General features: G+C 39.9%; 1 protein-coding gene across 3 annotated transcripts in view; it reads left to right on the top strand.

Annotated features, from left to right (window-relative positions):
• Znf292 (zinc finger protein 292) overlaps positions 1–27,009 on the top strand; it is an 81,476-nt gene that overhangs the window by 18,121 nt on the left and 36,346 nt on the right. For 2 of the 3 annotated variants that reach the window (XM_038347224.1, XM_038347223.1), the window contains exons 2-4: positions 25,800–25,954; positions 26,039–26,117; positions 26,219–26,354. In XM_038347224.1, coding sequence (XP_038203152.1) covers positions 25,800–25,954; positions 26,039–26,117; positions 26,219–26,354 — 370 coding nt within the window. Of the gene's footprint in view, positions 1–25,799; positions 25,955–26,038; positions 26,118–26,218; positions 26,355–27,009 lie in introns of those variants that run through there. The other variant, XM_038347226.2, reaches the window with a different exon arrangement.

Genomic DNA, 27,009 nt, shown 5'->3' with positions numbered 1-27,009 from the left:
AATAAATAGATAAGGAGGCTATTATTACTTATAAATGCCTGTCCTTAGCTTGACTTGTTTCTTGTCCACTTTTCTTAAATTATCCCATCTGTTTTTGGCCTCAGGACTTTTATCTTTCTTTATTGTATACCTTTTCTTTCCTTCTTTCTCCGTGTCTGGCTGTGTGGGTGGCTGGGTGGCTGGCTCCTGATGCTTTCTCCCTTGTTCTCTCGTTGCTCTCTCCTTCCTCGCTTTCAGCCTTCTCCTTCTATTTATTCTCTCTGCTGCCAGCCCCACCTATCCTTGCTCCTGCCTTGCTGTTGACCATTCAGCTCTCTATTAGACCAAACAGGTGTTTTAGACAGGCAAGGAATCACAGCTTCACAGAGTTAAACAAATACAGCATTAACAAAAGTCACACATTAAAATAATTCACAACACCCTCTCCCCTCTGTATGTGTGTTTGTCTGTCTCTGCCTCTTCCTGTTTGTAAAAGACTCTACAAGAAAACAGTTAATAAACACAATAAAGTTGCAAGACACAAAATAATTAAAAATTCAGTAGCTTTCATATACCAGTGGTCTCTTGCTGAGAAAGAAATTAGGAAAAAAAATCTCCCACTTACATTAGTCGGCCTCAAAATAGAGTACCTAGGAATAAACCTACCAAAGGAAGTAAAAAGGACCTTTGCAATAAAATATGATACTAACAATTTAAGAAATTAAAGAAACCACCCATGCTCTGGATTGGCAGAATTAGTACATGGAAATGACTCTATATTGCCAAGTTAACCTCTGTGTTCATTGCATTCACCATCAAAATTTAGAATATTCTGGATCCACCAATGTTGTACATACACTCAAAATTTATAGCAACTTAAATTCAAAAGCATTGCTATTAGTACATTAAAGGCTGAAGGGCTAAAGAATGTCTTTTTATCAGCCCCCTCCTGTGGCGTGAGTTCTAATAGGTCTTAGTAATAAAAGCCCAGAGTCAGATATTGGGAAAAATGCTGAGAGATTAGAGAGATAAAGGACAGTAGTACCACGACCATCTTACCTTGCAACTTCCAAGCTGAAAACAGAGCCTGTCTCCTCCCATATTATCACTTCCTCTCTCCACCCTGCCATATCACTTCCTGTGTGTCTGTACAGACCTCTGTGGTTAGCTAGTGGCTAGCTCTGTCCTCTGATCTTTAGGCAAACTTTATTTGTACAAGTAAGGTATCACCACATCCTTCCCTGGCTTTCTTTCATACATATTGTGTATGTGTTGAATGGATGTGGTAGCACATGCAGATCTGTGCATGTGTGTATGGAGGCTCAGTGTTGATTCAGGGAATCTTTCTATTGCTTTTTCTGCTTTGTTCTTGTAGGTAGAATCTCTCAGACCCAGTGACCAACTGATAAGGCTAGTCTTACTAGCCACCTTGCTCTGGGATTCCCTGTCTTGTCTTCCAAGACTGGAATAACAGGTGGGGTACCTAAACCATCCAGTGTTTATGTTATGTGGATTTTAGGGACTTGCACTCTGATTGTAGTTTTTTTTGTTTTTGTTTTTGTTTTTTTTAAGTTGTTGTTTGGTTTTTGAGACAGGGTTTCTCTGTATAATAGCCCTGGCTGTCCCAGAACTTGTTTTGTTGACCAGGCTGGCCTTGAACTCAAAGAGATCCACCTGCCCCGGCCTCTGGGATCAAAGGCATGTGCCACCACACCCAGCTTGAACTCTGGTCCTTTAACTTTCACTATGGGTGTTTTAACCAGTGAGCCACTTTTTCAGGACTCTATGAAAATTTTTCTTTGTTCTTTCTTTTAAAAAATATTTTTTTTTTGTTATGTTGAGACCAGGTCTCATGTAACTTTGACTAGCCTCAGGTTTGTTCAATAATTGAGGATAATCTTGACCTCCTCCCCGGTCTTCCTGCCTTCCCCGAAGTGCTGGGATTGCAGGCACATTCTAACTTGCTGGGCTTATCTTTTACATTCAATTTGTTTGTACCTTGTGATTTCCTTTCTAAGTCTTCCTCTTACTTGATTAACATACACTCCTCTGCCTCCTCTTTGTGAGTTGCTAGGGTTATAGGCATGTGTTACCATGCCTGATTTTATGTGGTGCTGGAGATTGTTTGAACCTCGGGCTTCATGAATGCTAGGCAGGCACTGTACCATCATAGATTGTCTATACTTTTGTTGTTGCTGGGGTTTTTTTTCCCCTTGTAGGGTAGAAGAAGGAATTGGCTCTCATTACTACACCAGGCCCATGGCTGGGTTATATATAGCAAAACCAGATAAAGAACATATAGCACCTTTTTTTAAAGCATGAAATAAAACCCTTTGGAAATGAAGGCCCAATGAAATAGCAACATCTCTATTTTATGTTTTGATGTGGTGAAGAGGGAATAATTAAAGGGATATTTGAATGGACAAGGTAGGTAAGGTCTGCTAATAATTAGAGGAATGTTGCAAAGTCTTTCTCAAAATTTCACCAAAGGCTCCCTGATACCTACCCAGGTTCAGAAATGTCAGTAGCAGCTCAATTTAAGAAGTTGGGAAACTTATCTGGACATGATTGTGCAGGCCTTTAATCCCAGCACTCAGGAGGCAGAGGTAGGTGGAGTTCCAAATTTGAGGCCAATGTGGTTTACAAAACAAGTTCCAGGATAGCCAGGGCTGTTATACAGAGAAACCTTGTCTTGAAAAACCAAAACAAAACAAAGAAACAAGTTGGACACCTGAGACCAGGAAAGTTGATCAGGTAGTTCCCAGGCTAAGAATGAAGGTTCAGGTCCCCTCCTCCAACAGCCACTGGTGTAAGTCTGAGCCAATAGGGTTTTCTCTTAGGAGGGTGCTGCCACTCAGTTTTGGGTAGGACTTCTCTAATCAGTTCACTGACCCAGAAACAGTCCTACCCTGGAAACACCCTCATGGACATACCCAGGACACGCTTTCATAATAAATAGTCATATACTTTGCCCTCTGCGCTGCTAGTCCCGAAGTCAAGAACCCATAGGCACATGACTTGTGATGGTTAATATTATCAACTTAACAGGATGGAGAATCGTGCCTTTAATTCTAGCACTCGGAAGGATCTTTGTGAGTTTGAGGCCAGCATGGTCTACAAGAGCTAGTTCCAGAACAGGCTCCAAAGCTACAGAGAAACCCTGTCTCAAAATACAAAACAAAACAAAACAAAAATATTCCTTGGAAAACAACTAAGGTTCAGTGGCTGGGTCTATTATCCTAGTGCTGGGAGGAGCTTGCTGGCTAGTTACCTCTTTTCTCTTATCCTTCCCCAAAATGCGTAAAGAACCACCTGTGAACACACTCAATGTTTAAAGTTGTGAGAATGATGTTTTTTTTTGGGGGGGGGTATTTAAATCTGTGAGACCTTATGTTAAGTTAGAACACAGAGCCTAGCAGCATCAATCTAAGTCCTCCGGGAAAACAGTAAGAGACGCACATCTCCCAGTTGTGTGTCTCGTTGAAGAAGAGGACAAGGAGGACGAGGACTAGGACCAGAGGGGTGATGAAAGGTTCAAAGGTTCAGCCAGTAAAGGCATCTACATCTCCATGTCTGATGCTCAGTCCCTGGGATCTACAGGCTAGAAGGAGAGGACTGGCTCCTGTCCTTTCTCACCTCCACAACAATAAAATGTGCACACACAGTAAAAGGAAACGTTTAAATGTAAAGGCAGCCAAAATTGCTTCCCTTCCCTTTCAGTGGTGGCCATTTTTACAAAAGAAACTACAAAATAATCAAATTCACCTTTTTTTTTTTTAAGAAAAAAAAAAAAAGAGCCAGGGTGTTGTTATGATACTTCATTGTGTTCTGACAAAGTTTGCCTGGAGATCAGAGGGTGAAGCTAGCCATTAGTTATCCATAGAAGCCTGGCAGTGGTAGCACATACCTTTAAACCCATTCTGGAGGTGGAGACAGGAATTGATATGGTCCTGTGTGACAGGATCTCAGCTTTTCGGACTGAGGAACAAGAGAGGAAGGAAGCATATGGCAGTTGCACCCAGTTCTCTGATCTTCGTCCAGGTTTTTACCCTGATTTCTGACTCCTGGGCTTCTATTGATTAAATTTAATTAATTTACACTTTAACAGGGTCTTCTGCGTCCTATAACTTACTCTGTAGACCAGTTTGGCCTCAAACTCACAGAGATCTGCCTGCCTCTTCCTCCCAAGTGCTTCAATTAAAGGCATGTACTGCCACCACCCAGCCAAAATTCACTTTTGTATTGCTGTTTAGCACATTGATACAATCTGATAAAAGAATCTAGGAACACAATTTGCAGATTTACCTTTTTAAAAATGATTTTATTTCATGTGTATTAGTGTTTTGCTGTGTGTATGTCTGTGTGAGGGTGTCAGATTGCCTGGAACTGGAATTTAGATTGTGAGGTGCCACATGGGTGCCGGGAATTGAACCTATGTTGTCTGGAAGAGCAACAAGTGCTCTTAACCACTGAGCTATCTCTCCAACCCCAAATTTACTTATTTTTATTTGTATGGGTGTTTTTCCTACACATATGATGGTGTACCATGTGCATGCAATGCTTGTGGAGGCCAGAAGAGGGCGTTGGATTTCCTGGGACTGTTGGCTTGTGAGCCATCATGAAGTTGCTGGGAGCCAAATTCAGGTCCTCCGGAAGAGAAACAAGTTCTTTATCTCTACCGCTGAGCCATTGTGTCAGTCCCTGTTAGTTGTTTGTTTGTTTTGTTTTTGTTTTGTTTTGTCTTTTGTCCCTCCCTACTCTCCCTTGTTGATACAACGTGGAGTCACTGGAAAGAGAGAACCTTAATTGAATAATCATCCAAATCAGGTTGACACGTGGTCATGTTGATTAAGAGATTCTCTTGATTGATGTGGGAGGGCCTAACTTGCTGTGGGTAGAGCCACTTCTAGGTGAATGGGTTTGGGTTGTGTAAGGAAGCTAACGAGAGCAAGCCAGTAAATAGCAGGTACCACCACTGCCTTGTTAAATAACCTGGTTAGTAGTCAGTAAGTGGATAATGGTTAGTTCAGGTTATTGTAATGTATAATGCTCACTTGTGGTAGATGGGCTTGTGAGCATATTATCTGTGGATTCCACAGTCCTCACCTGAAATTGAGGCTAATGTGGCTGAGGATTATTTGTTTAAGAGGTGATCTGGTGTATATACTAATATTACACAGCACCCTTAAAATATCCCTCAGGTTATAAACCTATAAATTACAACAAAGCATGTGAATACTTTGTTTTAAGATTGGTTCTCTTGTAGTCCAGGCTGTCCTTAATCTCACTATAGGATGGTCTTCTACTTTTGGTAGGCTCGTCCTCTACTTCCCAAATGCTGGAACTACAGGTGTGTACCACCATACCGGAACATTCTATTTTAGTGCTGAATGATGTTCAGCCATGTGGACACGATACATTTTGTCTGTTTCCATCAGTGACAAATATTTGCTAGGTTATGAATAGTGAACATTAAAATTTCCTTCCTTCCTTCCTTCCTTCCTTCCTTCCTTCCTTCCTTCCTTCCTTCCTTCCTTCCTTCTTTCCTTCCTTCCTTTTTTTTTTTTGTTTGTTTTTTGAGACAGGGTTTCTCTGTGGCTTTGACTGTCCTGTAACTCGCTCTGTAGACCAGGCTGGCCTTCTGCTTCCCAAATGCTGGGATTACAGGCATGCACCACCACCACCTGGCACGAAATTTCTTTCTTGTCAACAGGTTTTTGGGTGGATTACTAGAAGTTAGATTGCTGGTTTGAGTAGTAAATTAGTGTTTAGGCTGGAGAGAGTTTATTTTTTAAATTGTTTGCCTCAAAAACATGAAGACTTGAGTTTGAACTTCAGAATTCATGTTTTTAAAAGGGGACAGGACATGGTAGTGTGCTTGTGATTCCAGTGTTAGGAAAGCAGATGCAGACAGATCCCTGGGACTTGGTGGCCCATAAGCCTGGCCTACTGAGACGGTTTCAAAAAGCAAGGTGGCTAACATCTGAGGAACAGTTCTTTGGTTGTCTTCTGGCATATGCACATGCACATACAGGCACAGTAAATTTGTATTTAACTTTTAAAGCAATTGGCAGTCTATTTTCTAAAGCAGTACCATTTTTACATTCTCTTTATTAGCACAGTGCATGGGAGCACGAGTTTTTCTCTGTCTTTGCCAACATTTGGTGTTATCTGCCCCTAACTCCCTTTGAGACAGGGGTTGTATAACCCTGACTGACCTGGAACTCCCTATATAGATAGACAAAGCTGGCTTGGAACTCACAGAGAACCTCATGTTTTTGCCTTCTGAGTGCTGGGGTTAAAGACATGTGCCTGGTCATATTACCTACCTTCAGAAAAATTTATAACCTTTATTTTACTGGTGTGTGTGTGTGTGTGTGTGTGTGTGTGTGTGTGTGTGTGTGTGTGTGAGAGAGAGAGAGAGAGAGAGAGAGAGAGAGAGAGAGAGAGAGAGAGAGAGAGAGAGAGAGAGAGAGAGAGAGGAGAGAGGGAGGAAGGAGACTGGCGTGGGCAATGTGCCACTTGTACATGTAGAAGATACCTTTCAGGAGTCATTCCTCTCCTATCTATAAAGTCCTGAGGGTTTAACTCAGATCAGACTTGGCAGCAAATGACTTTACCTGCTCCTTTAATATTTATTTTATTCTGTGTGTATGAGTGTTTGCCTCCATGCATGTCTGTGCACCATATGTATACCTGGTGGCCATGTAGGTCAGTTTCCTGGGACTAGAGGTATAGATAGTTGTGAGCTGCTGTGTGGGTGCTTGGAATCAAGCACTCCTGCAAATGCAGCCAGTGATCTTAACTGCTGTGGAGCTATCTTTCCAGGATTGGGTTTGATTTTTTTTTTAATGCAGTCTTTTGATTTGGGATTTTAACTACTTGGGAGGATGAGGCAAGCCGATCAGAAGTTTATGGCTTCCACCCCTGCATTTAAAAAAAAGGACCCTAAGAGCACACGCTCCTTGTCTCCAAAGTTTGACCATAATGAAAGTCTGTTTCTTGACTTTTTTTTTAACCATTATTTTATTTTCATTTGGTCTTTGGGACAGGTGGCTGTACCTACTTTATGGGGCCCCCAGACTCAAACCTGTAGCCTAGGACTCCAGTAACAGCTGAGCAATATTTATTAGGTACTTTGAACTTTTGTAATTTTTTTAAAATTTATTTTGTGTGTATTTTGCCTACATGTTTGTATGTATACCACTTTCATGCAGTGCCAGAAGAGGGCATCAGATTCATGGTACTAGAGTTCCAGATGGTTGTGAACTGCCATATGGATGCTGAGAACCAAACCCAGGTCCTCTAGAGCAGCCAGTGCTCTTAACCACTGAGCCATCCATCCATCTGCTGTACACTGAGCTCTCATAGCTTAGTTATCTCCTCCGTCATGTATGCCTTTGCCAGTATCACATTGTCTTAGTTCCTGTAGCTGTAGATTGATTCTTGGTATCTATGTAATCAAGTGTTCTCTCCTAGGTCTCCAAAACTGGCTAACTTCTTACGTAAAATTAACAAACAATTGTCAAATCTTAAAAATCCAGAGGCATTTTATTAGCAGTGCCTGAGGGTGTTGTTTTTTTTTTTTTTTTTTTTTTTTTTTGGTTTTCTTTCTTTTTTTTTTTTTTTTTTTTTTTTTTTTTTTGGTCAGTCTGGTAGAAAGGTATCTCTTCTCTTTAGTAATGACAGGAAAGGCCATGACTGAGGAGAGTTCATACCTATTAAAAAGTTGTTGTGTACTATGTGAATATTGCCGTAAATATGATAGCTTGTGAAAGTGGACATTAGAGGCAAAGATACTGTGAAGATAATAGCAGTACTTTGAAATAGAACAGAAATGCTTGAACAAGTATCTTAATTACTTTTTCTTCTTTCTTCCTTTCTTCCTTCCTTTTCTTTTTTTTTTTTTTTTTTTTTTTTTTTTTTTTTTGGTTTTTCGAGACAGGGTTTCTCTGTGGCTTTGGAGCCTGTCCTGGAACTAGCTCTTGTAGACTAGGCTGGTCTCGAACTCACAGAGATCCGCCTGCCTCTGCCTCCCGAGTGCTGGGATTAAAGGCGTGCACCACCACCGCCCGGCCCTTCCTTCTTTTCTTTTCTTTTCTCTTCTTTTCTTTTGCTGGGAGTAGGGTAGGGTTTCTCTGTAACAGTTCTGACTGTCCTGGAACTGGCTTTGTAGACTAGGCTGGCCTCTAACTCACAGAGATTCACCTGCCTCTGCTTCCCAAGTGCTGGAATTAAAGGTGTGTGCCACCACTGCCTATTAATTACTTTTCTAAATGCCATGGATAAACACAAAGATGAAGGCATCCATTTGTCTGCAAATTTTAAGATGTCGTTATCTTTTTTCTCATCCATTCTTCAGTTGAGGGGCATTTAGGTTGTTTCCAGGTTCTTGCTGTAACAAACAAAGCTGCTATGAACACAGTTTAGCACATGTCCTTGTGGCACGATTGAGCATCCTTTGGATATATACCCAAAAAGTGGTATTACTGGGTCTTGAGGAAGGTTGTTCCCTAATTTTCTGAGAAATCACCACACTGACATCCAAAGAGGTTGCACCAGCTTGCATTCCCACCAGCAATGCAGAAGTGTTCCCTTTTCCTTACAACATCTCCAGCATAAGTTGTCATCAGTGTTTTTGATCTTGGCCATTCTTACAGGTGTAAGATGGAATCTCAGAGTTGTTTTGATTTGCATTTGTCCGATGACTAAGGATGTTGAGCATTTCCTTAAGTGTCTTTCAGCCATTTTAGATTCCTCTGTTGAGAGTTCTCTGTTTAGGTCTGTACTCCATTTTTTTTATTGGATTATGTGTTGTTTTGATGACCAGTTTCTTGAGTTCTTTGTATATTTTGGAGATCAGCCCTCTGTCTGATGCGGGGTTGGTGAAGATCTTTTCCAATTCTGTAGGCTGTCATTTTGTCTTGTTGACTGTGTCCTTTGCTTTACAGAAGCTTTTCAGTTTCAGGAGGTCCCATTTATTAATTGTTTCTCTCAGTGTCTGTGCTTCTGGAGTTATATTTAGGAAGTGGTTCCCTGTGCCAATGCGTTCAAGTATACTTCCCATTTTCTCTTCTATAAGATTTAGTGTGGCTAACTTTATGTTGAGGTCTTTGATCCATTTGGACTTGAGTTTTGTGCATGGTGATAGATATGGATCTATTTTCATTCTTCTATATGTTGATATCCAGTTATGCCAGCATCATTTGTTAAATATGCTTTCTTTTTTTTTTTCCATTTGGTATTTTTTGCTCCTTTGTCAAAAATCAGGTGTTCTGAGGTGTGTAATTTAATATCTGGGTCTTCGATTCGATTCCGTTGATCCTCCTGTCTATTTTTATGCCAATACCAGACTATTTTCAGTACTGTAGCTGTGTATTAGAGTTTGAAATCAGGGATTGTGATGCCTCCAGAAGTTCTTTTATTGTACAGGACAACTTACACATATTTAAGTTGTGATTATGTTATAGTTTGTTGCAACCAGAGTTGTTAGGGTCAGAGCCTGAGCCTTGACATCCTTAACAATCTAGGGGTGGCCACCCATCCTCAAAAGTCCCAGTTAGACAGACAAATGGTAGAGAGAAGAGAAAGGAGATTTATTCAATATGCCCTCTTTGGGAAGAGCAACAAAAAGGGCCAATTCATCTTCAGTACATGCGATTTATGTTTAAATGAGAGAAAGGTATGCACAAGTAGGCAATCCTGACTGAGGTGTGAGTTCTCCAGCTAAGTGGTCTGACAGTTATCAAAGCTGTGTGGAAATCTCTTTCCAGCAGACAAACTCCTCTTTCTGTTTTGACAACATGTTGCCAAGTATTTCCTTTTTTCCAGCTTGAGAAATTCCAATTTTGTAGGGTTCATTGTATCAACAGTCTGATAGTCAATAGGAGGAGCACAAGTGTCTCTTTAGTTTATAATACCTGCCAGGACATCAGTTTGGATCGAGTACTCTGATTTCTATTATGATTTCTTCTACCCATGACTTAGAGTTGCATTTACAATTACCATTTGCTGATAGGAATATTGTTTTTGGTTATAGTAATAATTGTATCGCACTGTGTTCCAAGAATGTGGGAGGAGTAGCATTTGCTGCACTCCTGAATGGTGGAAGTAATGATAGCATGGTTGAAGAAAGAGTTGAGTAAAAGACTAATCCTGAACCTGCTCTTTCTCTTAGTTTCTTCTGTGAAGACTTATTACTGTTTACACTGCTCTGGTTTGGATTTTCTAAGTAAAAGTAAGCATAACCAGCAAAGAAGGCCAACTGTAGCTGCAAATTGGGGGAGAAGTACTTGCTTCTTAGAGTTGTGAAGAATACATTGACATTTTGTAAGTAATGGTTACTTTGCTATTATAAAGTAACTCCATCAATTTATAATTGACCTAAGTTACCAGAAGACTCATTTGAATGTTGCAGAGGCAATTGGGTACTTGTATTTCACAGGACCCTCTGATGACAACACTGTAAAACAGTATTGAATGTTCTTTTTCCCAGTAGTGGATGATGGAGATTAAACTCGGGATGTTGGCTAGGCAAGTACAAAGCTACATCCCCAGCCCTCTTCCTTTTGTACATTTTGAGACAGAGTCTTACTTAGTTGCCCTTTAACAGGTTGGCCTTGAACTCATGATATTCTTGCATCAACCTGAGTACAGTATTGACTACAGAACAAACTCCCAAGACCAAATGTAAATTACATGATATCTGAAATTGCTTCTAACTGAAATATATCTTATCATTTTTTTATTCCTTCCTAAAAGCTGTATAGGTTAAGACAATAGATACAAAAATGTAATTTCTTAAATAAGGTATAATTCGTTATATTGCAGATATTTCCCATTTTATTGATGTTAATAATATTTGTTCTACTGACTGATGCTTTAATAACAAGGGAGACTATGCTATCAGCATACTTATTTGCTATGAATGTCAACTCTTAAAATTTATACAAATTATTGGTATTAGCTTTTTAAAATTTCTTTTTTCTTTATCTGTTTGTTTATTTTGGGGGAGGGGTGTTTCAAGACAGGGTTTCTCTATGTAGCCCTGGCTGTCCTGGAATTCACTCTGTAGTCCAGCTTGCCTTGAATTCAGACGCACCTGCTTTGAAGTACTGGGCCTAAGTCACCATGCCTGGCTCTACTCCCCATCCCCACCCCCAAATAGGATATTACTTGCACCTGGGCATAACTTGAAATCTCTGTGTAGCTCAATTGACCTTGCACTTGACATGGTCCTCCAGCCTCAGCCTCCTAGGTACTGAGATCATAAGTATATGCCACCATGCTGGCTTTTATTTTATTTTTGAGAGAGCTTCATTATGTTGTTCAAACAAGTATTGAACTTTTGGCTTAGGCCAGCCTCCTGCTTAATCTTCCTCTTTAGTTGAGACTACAGGCCTATAACACTTCCTCCCTCTAATTTAGGGTTGTATTAATCCCCTTGAGTAAAGATTTTTACTGCTGGCACCAAATGAAGTCTTTGCAAGTAGCTTTTTTTTTTCTTCTGTAGTTGTCCAGCACCAAATTAGAATGGTTTAATTCTAAAAATACTTGGGGCTAGGCTCTATAGGCCAAAGGTGTGTCTTCAAGGATAGCTGTACTTTAGGTTACAGGGCCCAGACTGCCCTGTACTGCATCAAATGTGACTCCAAAGTTGAAGACTTTTATGGTCCTTTCTACAGGTTGTTACATTTTTTGGATTGAAAATAGATTCTTTTCTTCATATAATATATATCCTGATCACAGATTTCTCCTTTCTTCACTCCTCCCAAATCCCCCACTCCTCTCTCCTCCGTAATTACTCCCCCTCCATTTCCTCTTCAGAAAAGAGCAGGCCTCTGAGAGACAAAACAGCCAAAAGACAAAACAGGATACGATAGTTGGACAAGGCAACCCAGAGTAGTAGGAAAAGAGTCTCGGGACAGAGTCAGATTCGCCTGTTCCCACCATTAGGAGTCTCACAGAAACACCAAGCTAATAGTCATAGCATACACGCAGATGACTTGGTGCAGACCTGTGCAGGCCCTCGTGCTTGCTGCCTTAGTCTCTGTGAGCCCATGTGAGCCCCGCTTAGTTGATTTGGTGGGATGACTCACAGAATTCAGGAAAATACTAGCCATTCTACCTATGATAAAGGACACAGGTCCAGAGGATGAAGCTTTGGGGCTTCCCTGTCCATCCCCGTGGAGGTGGAGTATGACACCCCTTTGAGCGTTAATTCTTAAGTCTTGTTACATAAACATGGTTCATTAAGTCATAGATCATTAGAGATTAAACTCAATCCCCAATTCTTTTTTTTTCCTCAGAAGCTTCGGCATAGTGGGGCTGAACGTCCCAACCTAATTGTGACATGACCATTCTGTTGACCAGTCTCCATCCTGAAGTTATTAAGATGCTCCTCAGCCAGAAGAAAGACACTTCAAAACTCAAGCAGATTTCAAGGATTTTAGAAGTTCTCTGCTAGAAACTGAATATAGAAACCAGGGATGTGGTCCCTCCATAACTGAATGCCCTGGCAGAAGCGTGCAAGACTGACAGTTTAAACAGCCCTCTTACAGAATGGTTGCATCACTAAATTCCTAGTTTTCTTGGCTTTTTGTTTCATGTTGGTTTACCCAGGAACTAATGTCAGTTCAAAATTGCTTTTGTCAGTCACCATGTAGACTTCTTTGTGGGTTTTTGTTTTGTTTTCTTAAGCTTCCCACTTCACTATTCATCTGGATGATCTAATTGGTTAAGAGACTGGAGGATGTCACCAGACTTGTGAGAAATGCAAAGTATTCTCCACAAAACGTGAATCAGATTGAAATGACATAACAGTGGCTGAGCCGTTTAGGAACTAAGACAGCAGCCTCACTCACTTTTTGTCCTGGCCTGTGAGCGGCCCCTTCCTCATAACTGCATTTTAAATACCTGCGCTCCCCTAGAGAATGCCTTGTAGAAGCACAAATCCCTCTCTCAGCATTTGTGTCAGCCTCTTCATTCATAGGTAAGGAAGGGTGAATCTAGTGGTAATCCCAGCACTAGGAAAGCCAAGGCAGGGGGATTTTATGGGTTTGAAGCTAGTCTAGTTTATATAATAAAACCCTGTCTGTGCGGGAAGTGGGGTGGGGGAACAGAAGCATGCAGTCACATATCCCCTTCTCCCCTAAAAATACCTTCTACATTTTTGTTTCTGCATGTTTCCAATCTGGGTGGAGATCCAGAAGTTAGCTGATTGTTTCTGTCCCCACAGAACATGTTATACCATGAAGGTTTAAGTATGATGGTGAGGTGAGGTGTGGCTCTGAAGTCGACTATGAGTCTGATGGGGCTTTTTCCTTCAGGGTACCCTCTGTCTTTTGTTTGTTTGAGCAGAGGCTACCTGGATTTGCTTTTGTGATTAAATGTGTGATCCGCAACTGTGGAAGTCTACACTGTGAAGACATGTAGAGTCCCTTATCGTTCAGCATATCTGCAAAGACTTTGGTGATTTTTAACAGCTGGACCTTTATGCTGTCTGTCTGTATACTTTCTTTTTGGTGCCAGTGTTCTATCTCTTAATTCAGTGATGAACAGAAACATTTTTCTTTTTTAATAATTTCAGTGAGGTTAATTTGAAATACTTTAATTAAATTATGACTGATGACTTTTTTAAAATTCAAAACCCCTCATTATTACAAATGTTTCTTTGACCTTGTAATCACTCTTTAATATCTTTAGAATTGGTTTTGTATGGGGTCTGCAGAAATGGTAAAACTTATCAGAATAGTTTTTACATACTATTTTTTAACTTACTAAAATAATATGACTTCACTCTTCATATGTGAACATAAGTATTCCCTTAAATTCTTCATCCCACAACTGGAATGCTTGCTTGCTCAAGTGTCTTCTAAGTCATTTCTTTTTGGGAGGATGGTATTTTTGACTAGAAAACAAAAACTTGCCCTATTTTACTTTATTTCTTGTATAAATATTATCATGCTTTCCAATACCAGTTTTGCTTATAAATTGCATTTCTTTATAACTTAATTAAATGAAATCAGGCAAAATAGCTTCTTAAATTTCTTTCTTTCTTTTTTTTTTTTTTTTTTTTTTTTTGGTTTTTTGAGACAGGGTTTCTCTGCAGCTTTTTTTTAGAGCCTGTCCTGGAACTAGCTCTTGTAGACCAGGCTGCCCTCGAACTCACAGAGATCCGCCTGCCTCTGCCTCCCCCCGAGTGCTGGGTTTTTTTTTTTAATATTTTTATGGCTTATTTAACTTTTATTTTATGTGCATTGGTGTGAAGGTATCAGATCCCCTGCAACTGGATCTTCATACAGTTGTGAGCTGCCATGTGGGTGCTGGGAATTGAACCCGGGACCTCTGGAAGAGCAGTCAGTGCTCTTAACCACTGAGCCATCTCTCCAGCCCCCTTAAATTTCTTAAGGTTTATTTTAATCACATGTATCAACCAGTGCATACAGATACATACCAAAATATTGAGCATTAGAATTTATAACAGTTAATAAAATACAAAAATAATTTTTTCAGTATAGGAAACTGTATAAGTTTACATTTACTTATATTAAAGTTTAGCCTGCAAATTTATCTTTTAGCTAAATGTATATTCCCTTGTCTCTAAAAGTTCTCTTATTAAAATTATAAGGTCAGTAAGAAAGTTAAATGAAATCACATATAAGACTGACTTCAAATAATTTTAGGTACTGTGCCTATGTTAGCCAGGAAAAATGTTTAAAAATAATAAAATGGAAGCCGGGCGGCGGTGGCGCACACCTTTAATCCCAGCACTCGGTAGGCAGAGGCAGGCGGATCTCTGTGAGTTCGAGACCAGCCTGGTCTACAAGAGCTAGTTCCAGGACAGGCTCCAAAGCTACAGAGAAACCCTGTCTCGAAAATAATAATAATAATAATAATAATAAAATGGGGAAATTGCCTCATTTCTGATTGCATTGTGATAAATTGTTCTTATTCTATTTATTTTACTCTTCTGAGTGGTTTGCTGTAACCAGACATGATAATCAGAAGGTCCTAGAATATTGCCACTGATTGAGACCTTGGAGAGGGCTCGTTAGGAATCAAGGCTGAACTTGAGTTATCCTTTTATACCTGACAATTCCTGAAAATGTTTTCAGTGCACTGCAGCAGTGAGGGCAGCAATAGAAGCCGGAGCAGTGGGTGGTAATGAGCCCTCCTACTTACTGTCTGTAGTGAAGGAAGGGGCAGGGCATCTGGCAGCCTGGCCAGTGGTAGCTCTAATTTGGCTTTACCAAAGTAAGGAAATGTAGTTAACCTTGTTTTAGAATTTACCCGATTTCAGTTTTTGAAAGAATATATAATATGTGAATTATTATGCATTAAGAGTGTGGTGGCTTTGAATAAAAGCTAAATATTCATTCTACTGAGTAGAATTAGGAGTGCATTATAATATACAGTCTTGATGACATCCAGAAAACTTCCTCTTTTGTGAGAAGGGCAAGCCTATTCTGTTTAATATACATTCACAAGTGATCACAAAACCTATTACATAATTTATACTTTGCCCAATAGTATGTAAACTTTTATTATACTTTAGCTAGATGCTATATGACATTAATCACTTCTGTTTTGCTTTAGTAAATGTGTAACTCAGTCATCAACCTTGAAGTATTTTTATTTTGTATGTGTAATTGCATCAAACATTTAAGATTATCTATAGACTTTAAAATATTTGCTTTACATTAAAGTAAGTTGAACAGTTTTTGGCTTAAAATGTCACCTAGATTATTCATTAAACAAAAGTAAATGACATGGTCACAGTTGTGTGTTAATATAACTGTATTATAAGGGAAAGCTTCAAACTCAGCTGTTTAACATGTTAGCTGAGAAATAATGAGTGTATGAGTTTCTGAAATTGCCTAATACAAATATAAAATATGTAGAATGTTTTATAAGGTGATGTATCCTTGAGTTTTATCCATATGTATTTTGTAATAACTTCCTTTGAATCTGTGAAGTGTTTATGAGTCAAACATCTGAATACACATTAAGGAGGGTGGTGAAACCTGTGTTATATTTTATTATCAAATAAATTACAAGTGATCTTAATTAAAACAATTTTCCATTTTCTTTTGGTTCTAGAAATAAATTTTATTTTTAAAAAAATGGTCAAAATGCTTAATAAAGTGCAAATAAGGGGGGAGGGAATGGAAGAAGGGAGGGGAAACTCCAGTCTGGATGCAAAGTAAATGAAAAAACTTAATTAGTAAAAAGTTTCCTGCATCATTTCCACCTTTCCCTCATCAAACTCATAACCTCCTCTTATTGAATAATTATTGTTACATGTATGTTTATGTGTATACATGAGCACACATGTATATGTAAATACAGCTTGTTCATTTAGTTTGCTAATGACCTTTTGGGATTGGATAATCTATCAGGGGGCTTGTCCCAGGAGAAAACTAATTCTCCCTCTCTCAGCAGCCATTAAATGTCTGCAGCTCATTGTCTAAGGGTGGAGCTTTTGCTATTTGTCCCATCTTTATTGGCATGTGTTGTAGTCATTGTACTGGTCTTGTTTGGGTAGCCATATTGTTGAGATTTCATGGGTGTAGTTTCCCTGTCATAGAGATGAGTCTTACAGCAGACATCCTGATTCTCTGGCTGCCAAAATCTTCCAGTGTTCCTTGAGCTGTAGGTGTAGGGGTTATTCTCTGTATTTTGACCAGTTGTGGATTAGCTTCTTTGATGTGTGGTGAGAGAGGATATAACTATTTAAAATGCAGTTAGAACTTACACAGATTTAGGGAAGTAGGCAGTAGATTCCCCTCTAGGGTACTTGACCTCACCAGCCACAGTATTTAGCTCGGTTTATAATACTCAATGTGAATTTATTTCTATTGAGCAGTTCTTAAGTCTAATTAATTAGGAAGCTGTTGATTATACCCAAGATTGTTAGTGGCACTATTCTACCCTTGGGGATATCTTGCCTTGATGGTCATTGTGATTCATAGTCTTTACAACTAGATAAGTGTAATTGAAGGTTTCTTTCCCACCGCCATTTCCCAAATAACCACTCTAAGGCTTAATATAAATTACAAACTGTTTGGCCTATTAGCCTAGGCTTACTATTAACTAGCTCTTATAACTGAAATTAACCCATTTCTATTCTATATCTTACCACGAGGCTTGTGACTTGTTACCTCATATCTTGCTTCTCCAGTAGCTACTGGCATCTCTCTGATTCTGCCTTCTTTTATCTTTATGTGGATTTCCCACCTGGCTATATTCTACCAGACTATTGGCCAAATCAACTTCTTTATTAGCCAGTGACATTCAAACATTCACAGAATACAGAAGGACATCCCACATCAGATAAGAATATTGTTTCTTTTCTCTCTTGGCAGCTGGTATAGCATCTCAGATATTTATGAAATTAGAATTTAGGGAGGAGGCTTCCAGGTCAATTTCAGCTTTATTTCCTCCAAGTGTTGTGTTCAAGGTGTGTGGTGTCTTCACCCATAGTGTCTTATCTTTAGGTTGTGGGAGGCAATCTAGAATGGTAATGGTCTATATTGTTTTGGGAGTTTTTTGGACTCCTGAACAATAGCTCAGAGAAGCACTTGGGTTTTTATTAGTCTCTGATTATCACTCCAAGTGGTGTAACTTCATTTAAACTCTCTTTCTCTCTCCCTCTCCCTCCCTCTCCCCCTCTCTCCTTCCCTCCCTCCCTCCCTCTCCTCTGTGTGTATGTGTGTGCATATTCACATGTGCACACACATACACACATATATAAACTAGCTTTTTCAAACATTTTTAGTGTTAGTTATCCTTCCCCTTCCAGATATCCCTGTAGTGATATTTTATTTGTATTTTAATAAAGCTTGCCTGAAGATCAGTGCAGAGCAGCCACACTAGTCAGCCGTACAGGCCAGGCACTGGTAGCTTTAATCCCAGCAACCACACTAGTCAGCCTTAGAGGGCAGGCGGTGGTTGTGCACACCTTTAATACTAGCACTAGAGAGGAATATAAGGTGGGATGAGACAGGAACTCACTCCTTTTCAGTCTGAATACTTCAAAAAGGTAAGAGCTTTCTGCTTTTGCTTTTCTGATCTTCAGGTTGAACCGTCTCTCTCTCTCTCTCTCTCTCTCTCTCTCTCTCTCTCTCTCTCTCTCTCTCTCTCTCTCTCTCTGGGTTTTTATTAGTCGTGCTACCTGGCCCGCCCCCATTTTTTCTGTTTTCCCCCATACAGCACCCATGTTATATTCTTCTCCTCTCTAGAGCTCCTTCAACCCCTCTCCCTTGATTCCTTGCTACTTTTGTGGTGTCTGCAGTTAGTCCAGGTTATATACACATTGGTAAAGATTTGGAGCTAGAATCCACAAATGAGAAAGAAGGTATGGCATCTGTTCCTTTGTATCTGGATAACTCTGTATACTCTCTAGTTCTGTCCATTTACTGCAAATTTCATTTTCCATACAGCTAAGTAGATACTCTTGTGTTTATGTACTAGATTTGTATTTATTCATTCGTCTGATGAAGGACATATAGACCGTTTTCCATTTTCTGGCTATTGTGAATAGAGCAGCAAGGAGCATAGCCAAGCAAGTATATGTAGGATAAGATATGAGTCATTCGAACATTTGCTGTGGAACGATATAGCTAGATTATATGATAGATCTACTTATAGCTTTTTGCCCTCCGACGCGGGTTTCCATAGTGGAAGCCCACCAACCATATATTCTCACCAACATTTCTTGTCAGTTTTCTTGATCTTGGCCATTCTGACTGGGGTAAGATGAAATCTGAATATAGTTTTAATTTGCTTTTCACTAATTGCTAGTAATGTTGAACACGGTTTTTTGAAAAGATTTCTTTCTTTTGAGAGCTCTTCAAATCTGTAGTGCCTCCAACCCCCTTATTATTTTTGTCATTTGTTTTCTTGACCCTGTTTTTCAAGTTCTTTTGACTTGAAAAAGTCAATCAAGTTCTTTTGGATATCAATCCTCAGATGTATAGTTGAACAAGATTTTCTTAACTTAGTTGATCATTCTTTAGCTTTTAGTTTAACGATGTCCCATTTGTCTTTTGTTGACCTTAATTACTGGGCAAATGGAGTTCTGCTCAGCAAGTCTTTTCCTGCACCCTGTCTTGTAAGTCTTAACAGCAGTTTCAGAGTTTCAGGTATCAGATTGAAGTCTTTGAACCTTTGGAGTTGACTCTTGAGCTGTGTGACAGGGAGGGATCTAATTTCATTCTTCACGTGAACACCTAGTTTTCCAAGTAGCATTTGTTGGTGATGACTGTCTTTAATCCAGTGCATATAGTTGGTGTCTTTGTCAGATATCAAATGGCAAATGTAATTCTATGTGCCCGTATTCGGTTCTTCTTTTTGGTTCCATTGATAAGCCTGTTTTATGCCAGAGCCATGCAGTTTTTATTGCTATTGCTTTGTAATATGTCTTGAATCTGGAATTGCAGTTTCTTCAGCATTGTACTGTTATATGTGACCCGGCACGATTATGTGGAGTATGCGGGTTCACACAGGTCATGAAATGAAGACTCAGAGACACATAAGAATGGACTTAGCCTCTGCTACTGAGGGGGCTCAGTCTTGGTGAGCTGGTTTCCCTTGGCCTCTTGGCATATTCTTTCCTATATTTATACTTTAGTAGATTTCCATATCTCAAAACAAACTGAATGAAGTTTCCAAAAATACAAGGCCTTGTGCAATACCTGATTCATGAGGTCCCACAGTTTTCTGGTTTTCCTCTAAACCAGGTTTTACATAGGTTTTGTATCCATGGAAGACTGTCAGACAAGATTCACATAGGGCAACAAAAGATATCTGTAACACAAAGGCTAGGTTAGGGGCTGAGTGAAAACTCCAGAGCTGGGCCAGGTGTAGTGAAGGTTACTTGCTAACCCTCTGATGCCAGGCCAGCATGAATTTCTGCCACATTGTACTTTTTTGCTCAGTATTACTTTGGCCATCCTGGGCCTTCTGTTGTTACTTACAAATTTTAGGGATTCCCCTCATTTCTGTGGAAAAAATGTCATGGGAACTGTGATTGGAATTGCAGTCAGTATGTAAATCGCCTTTGGTAGTGTGGTCGTTTCACAGTAGTCTTATCCTTCTATGAGCATGGGTTGCTTTTCCATCTTTTATCTTAAATCTCCTTAGCGACGTAAAGTTGTTGTTGTAGAGGTCTCTCACATCCTTCTTTGTATTTACCCCTCCCTCATATTTAGGCTATTATGAATGAGAACATGCCCAGATTCTCTTGTTAATATGTTTGCTGTTGGTGGATAGAAAAGCTATTATAAGGTGCTGGGGAGATGGCTCAGTGGTTAAGAGCACTGGCTGCTCTTCCAGAGGACCTGAGTTCAATTCCCAGTAACCACGTGGTGGCTCACAACCATCTATAAAGGGATCTGATGCCCTCTTCAGGCATAAAATCATAATACAGATAGAACAGCTATATACATAAAATAAATAAATAAATCTTTTTAAAAAAGAAAAGCTATTATAAGTCAATTTTGTTTTCCTCAAATTTTCTGAAATTGTTTAACATTTCTAGAAGTTTAACATCCCTGGTACAATTTTTAGGATCTCGTATAATGAATGTCCTATCACTTGGAAATAGGAATAATTTGACTTCTTTTTTATTGGATCCCATCGATTTCTTCTCTTGCTGTTGCTCCAGCTCGAGCTCTGAGCCTTGTATCAAAAAGGTGTGTGGATGTTGGGTTGTTCTTTTTGATATCTGATCAAATTTCTCTATTCCCTCCCCTCCCCTCTCCTCTCCATTTTTCTTTTTGATAAGGTTTTTCTGTGTAACCCCAGCTGGAACTTTCTGTATCTAGGCTGGCCTCAAACTCAAGAGATCTAGCTGTGTCTGCCTCCCAATTTCTGGAATTAAAAATGTGCACCACCACTGCCCAGCCTTAGTTTTTCTCTCTTTATGGTGATATGGGCTGTGGATTTATCATATATAGCCTTTATTTTTTATATGCTGAAGATTTCCTCCAGTTCTCCCTTTTCTGGGACATTTCCTCACACTTTGAAGTTGCTTTACTAGTACTATCTACGTAAGGGATGTTAGGTTGGGGCAGCAAATGCACCGTGGACATGACTAGCCGACAAGCTGTGAATGAATAAAGTTCATACTGCTCCTGTGCTTTAGCTGCCAAAACAGCTTTGGGCTATTTCCTCCTCCTCCTCCTCCTCTTCCTCCTCCTCCTCCTCTGCCTGTAGCATCCTGATGCTGCTTGTGTTATGACACCAGGGCGGTCATACTGCTCTCAGCCTTGAAGAACTCCATCTTAGATGTGCCTTCATCCACCAGTTCATGAAGCCCTTGTGCGGGAACATGGCTGTGAACTGCTCTGAGATCCATTAGAACAGTCCCTGATGGTGGTGCAGTTGCTCTTGAAGGTGATGAACATATTTATTCCCTGAGGTGTACTGTCACAGGTAACTTTTCACATTGTTGGGGACCCACTGCACTAGGTCACTACTGTTCTTGTTTGGATAGAAAGCATCTTGCACCTCCTTCATGGACAGATAGCACCTGAACATGGCAGCTGTTATCAGTTGGAACCCATGGTAGTGGGGGTCACAAATGGTCATTGTGTTCTCGCCATCAGACATCTTCTGGGTGAGTTCAGGTGCTGTCAGGGTGGGTGTAGGTACTACTGGCTGCCCAACTTGTCAAGGGCACAAAGGCAGGCATGAAGACCTGCAGGCGAGAAGAGGGCACCATATTTGTAGGCAAGTGATTACCTTACTGTGGTAGCAAATAGGGATTGGTCACTGTAGGCTTTGAAGCATATGTGATAAGTCACACTCATCATTTTCAAAGCATCAGGTCTCATCTGTGTTTTCAGCAAGTTGATGGACTGGAAGGGTGGTGTTGTAGGGCTGAACCACTCACTGTGTCCAGCATGTTGGGGAAGGTACTATACTGGTTTCATGATTCTGCCTCCTCGGTTCTTGCTCCCAGACCCAGATCTCCCCTCAGGGAGACCAGCTGAACGCCCTGCAGACAGCCACATCTCTCGGCTTCCTCACAATGTTCAACACCCACTCAAACAACTCTGTAACTTCTGTGTAGTGGCTTGGTACTACTTGTTCCCAGCCCTGCTCTAACCTGAGAAGTTACCAGGCCTGATGATCTCCCAGAAGGGCCTGAGATCACTGAATCCATGGTGTGGGCCTCTAGGTTCGTGAGCCCAGCCTGGGCTCACTATACTGTTGGTCCCTTCAGCTGGGGCTACTCTCCCTGTAGCATGTGGAGGTAGGATCCACGTGTGCTCATCACCCATCACTGGACACTAATCTGATTGGCCCATTACCCAAGCCCACAGGCTCAAAAGCAGGCACAAAATACTTCTCTGGGGCTTTGATTATTGAAGGCATGTTGGATTTTGTCAGAGGCCTTTTTTGCATCTGTTGAAATGATCGCATGATGTTTGCCCATTTGTGTGATTGTATTACTTCTACTGACTTACACATGCTAAATTACCTCTTTTTCTCTAGGATACCAAGTACTTGATCAAGGTAGATGATCTTTTTGATAAGTGTACTGTTCATAGTTCTTTGTAGAAAGTCTGGTAGCATTCTGCTGTGAATTCATCTGGGTCCAGGCTTGTTTTACTAAGAAGTCCTTTTAAAGCATTTGTTTATTTTTATTCATGTGTGCATGGTTTCTGCTTGTGTATATGTACATGTGTATGTGAGTACCCATAGACGCCAGAAGAGGGCATTGCATCCACTAGAGTTGGAATTACGGGGAGCTCTGAGCTCAGATCCAAAGGCTGGTCCTCTTTGGAAGAACAGCAATTATTCTTTCCCTCCAAGCCATCTTTCCGGCCCCAAGGAAGGCTTTTTCTTACTGTTTGTTCTCCTTATTTGTCATGGTCTGTTGAAGTTTTGAGCTTTTCTTGGTTTTACTTTGGTTTAGATGAATCTTTATATTAATCCATTTCTTTTGGATTTTCTAAGTTAATTGAGCATAGTTCTTAAAACTACTTTAAATATTCTGGATTTTTTTGTGTTTTTCATTTTTTTATTTCTTTGATCCATTTATTATTTAGTAATACTAATCTTCATGACTTTGTATAGTTACTAGACATTCATTTGCTCTTGGTTTTAAACTTTATTTTATTGTAGTCAGATAGGACACACAAATTGTTTTAGTTTTTCTGAGCTTGTTAAAATTTCTTTTGTGTTCCAGGATATGTTCTGTATTGAAGAAGCTTCCATGTGCTCCAGAGTGGAATGCATATTCTTTGGAGTTTGGGAGAAATATTCTTATAAACCTGTTATGTCCACTTGATCAGTGTGATGTTATTTAATTCTTGTTTTTAATTTTTGTCTAGATGACCTATTTATAGGAGTAAGTGGGGTAATGAAATCCTGTCCTATACTGAATTAGAGCTAATCCTTGTCTTTAATTGCAGTAGTAATCATTTTATGAAAATGGGTGTGTCAGACTTTGGTACATGTGTGTTAAGTATTGTAATGTCTTCTCGATTAATTGTTCCATTGATTAGAATGGAATGTTCTTTATATCTTCTGACTAGTTTTGGTTTGAAGCTTGTTTTTTTAGAAATTAGGATAATTACAACTGCTTTCTTCCTAGTCCCATTTGCTTGGGATATGTCTGCCTATCTTTACGGTGGTGCCTATCTTTAAAGTTTCTTGTAAACAGTGGAAAGATTTTGTTTTCTTTGACACAGTGTCTCTATGGTCCTCACTAAGTAGAGCATTCTGGCCTCAACTAATCCTCCTGCTTCTCCCTTCCCAGTGCTGGTTAAGATAAAAGGTCTTAGCCAGCTTGGGTTTTGTTTCTTAATCTATTCATCTAATTTGTGTTTTTTGATTGGGGAATTGAGACCATTAATATTCAAAGTTATTGTCAATAGGAGTGTGTGTGTGTGTGCGCTGGTTATATTGTCATAATATTTTTTGTTTTAGTCATTACAGCTTCCTTTGTTTTCTTTCTGTAGTCTCTTGGCTGTGTTTATTCCTCTCTTCAGTATTAAGTATTGCTTACATTATTCTCTGTAGGACTGATTTATTAGTCACAAATTTTTTGTCTGCTTATATCATAGAAAGTTTTTTGTTTTTATCCTCAACTATGACATGACGCCTTCATTCCTCAAAACCAGTACCACTTGGGAAACTGACCCATTACCAGATTTGGCTGCCAGCATGACATATAGCCTTGGCTGTCTCTGGACCACAGCTTTTAAGTGCTGATCCTCAGGAAACACTACCCACTCTGCTGGTCTGTTCTTAATCATGGCTGATTCTTCAGTCCCAGCTGACCAGAACCACAAATTCTTGATTCAGAATATTGAAGGACCCTGATGGCCTTTAAGGGATGCTCAGAATGTCCCTCTGAAACTTTATGAGCTAGGCCTTGAATTATATTCACTGCTTTTTATTATTTTTTAAATTCCTACAGTAGCTTCTTAAGCTCTGAATACTTGAAAAGTCCTTCCACAATCCTCCCCAAAACACGGTCAGGTCTGTCACAAGCAGTGTTCCACAAACCTGGTATCAATATTTGTCTTAGTTACGTTGTCTGTCGCCATGATAAAATACCATGATCGAAAGCAGTATGCTCCATCATCTAGGGAACTCAAGGCAGGAACTCAAACAGAGCCCATGAAGGAGTGCTGTCTACTGGCTTGTTCCCCATGACCTGCTCAACCTGCTTTCTTATACATTCAGGACCACGTGCCAGGTGTGGCACCATCCGCAATTGACTAGGCACTCCCATATCAATCATTAATCAAGAAGATGCCCCACAGGAGCGTTTCTGTTTCGGTTTCCTCTTGTCACATACTCTAGCTTGTGTCAAATTGACAAACAAACCAGGGCAAGTCCATCTTAATTTCAGCGCCCACTAGCCTTAATCACTTTACTGAATTCACTTTTCAAACCTAAGTTTTCTTCGTTCCATTCAGTTTATATGTCTGTCTTTTTTTGGCCATCACACAACTTATTGATAACCTTTTTAAGCTCCTTGAGCTGTGTTTAAATACCTTGAAGTGTGATAAAGGTGTTGTTTGTGATTGCTCATTTACATTCTGTGTCCTGCAGTTCATCTAGGTAGCTCTCATTGGAGAACATTACTACAGGGCTAGTGTGTGTGTGTGTGTGTGGGGGGGGGTAATGCTATTGGTCTTTTTTGTTGTTTTTGTGATGTGAATTTGGCATGTTGATTTCCTTCATTGCTTGTTTTTGATGTGATCTTCTAGCTTGTTTCAGGCTTGACTACTTCAGTACCTCAGTGTCAGGAACTGCTCTAGGCGGTGGCTTTGTTTGTAGGGCATGGTTCTTGAGGGGACTTGCCAAGAAAAGCCAGTGTAGGAATTTCTGGACAGGAGCTAGGCCTGGGAGTTGATATGGCCCGGTGAACTTGATTCTGTCTTGCTCAGTTCTAAAGCAGCTGTGCTGAAGGCTGCTGCTGCTTAGGAAGCCACTCTTCATCTTGCTCTTGGAAACAGCTTTAATATTTAACACAAACTGTTTTTTTTTTCTTTTAAAGTTTACTTATTTTGGTTTTTTGAGACAGGGTTTCTCTGTGTGACAGCCCTGACGGTTTTAGACCTTGGTTTGTAGACCAGGCTGGCCGTGAGATCTCAGAGATCCGCCTGCCTCTGCCTCCCTAGTGCTGGGATTAAAGGTGTGCCTGACTGCTGCCCAGCACAAACTGCTTTTTTGTTCTTCAAAATTGTTTGAAACATTTTTGTTTAAAATAGTTGGAAAAGGAAAAAAGTTGATGAGTCAATGTGCAATTTTTATTTACATTTGAATATGTTTTATTATTCCTTCCAAAACAGACACTCCTTGAATATGCAGAGAAGTGGAAAACTTCCGAAGACCCCTTACCTCTACTGGAGGTGTACACAGTGGCCATCCAAAGTTATGTTAAAGCTCGACCATACCTTACCTCAGAATGTGAAAGTGTAGCCTTGGTTCTGGAACGCTTGGCATTGTGAGTAGAACTTTGAAACATTAATCAAAGACTATAATTAATTTTTTTATTTTCAATAATCATTTGTGTCCTTTTCCTTTTTAGAAGCTGTGTTGAACTTTTACTATGTCTACCTGTTGAGTTATCAGATAAACAGTGGGAACAATTTCAGACATTGGTGCAGGTGAGATTACTTACCTATGTAATAAGGATGCAGTTGAATGAGTTTTGCTTATTGGTTAAACTTTAAGGCATCTAAATGGTGTGTTTATTTAACATTTGTAGGTAGCTCATGAGACGCTGATGGAGAGCGGCAGCTGCGAGCTACACTTTTTAGCAACTCTAGCTCAGGAGTCTGGGGTGTGGAAAAATGCGGTACTGTCCACTATTCTTTCCCAGGAGCCAATGGATAAGGATAAAGGTAAATTTGTGAGAGAGAGAGAGAGAGAGAGAGAGAGAGAGAGAGAGAGAGAGAGAGAGAGAGAGCGCAAATGAATCATTAGCCCAGGAAAAAAACAAATATTTAAATATTTAGCTATAACTCATCTCAAGATGTATCAAAGGAGACCCATTCATTTAGTTAAATTTTATGTGGAGGACTTTCAACTTTATTTTGGGGAAGGTATATTTATAGGAATTTAGAAAAACCAAAATTGTAAATTTTTTTCTCAACATCTTTTTATCAGAAGCGTTCTCTTTGTAGTACCCTGGCAGGTAGCAATGTGATGATAACTCATCAATATAAATGATAAACTAACTTGACAGACGATGAAGCAGAAATCAGGTAGTACTCGTTTTTCCTCCAAATAAGAGTAACCTGTCACTGCTGAAACTCTGAAGTCTTCTTTTTCTAAGATTAGTTTTTTCAGATCTTTGTACATCTTATTGTGTTACTGTGTTTTGAGCTCAGGCAGTAAAGATCCCAGTCAAACTATCAGCTATTGAAGTAATGCCTGAAGTGGACAACTAAGTCACGGCATTCAACAACATGTAGGCTGTACCAGGAAGGGCAGCAGCACAGCTGTCTCCTGAGCATTTTTTCTTTAAATTACTTTCACTCTGGCAGACCTGGATGA

This window comes from Arvicola amphibius, chromosome 11, assembly GCF_903992535.2.
Source record: "Arvicola amphibius chromosome 11, mArvAmp1.2, whole genome shotgun sequence".
NCBI lineage: Eukaryota > Metazoa > Chordata > Mammalia > Rodentia > Cricetidae > Arvicola > Arvicola amphibius.
This window is presented reverse-complemented; position numbering and strand designations above follow the sequence as displayed.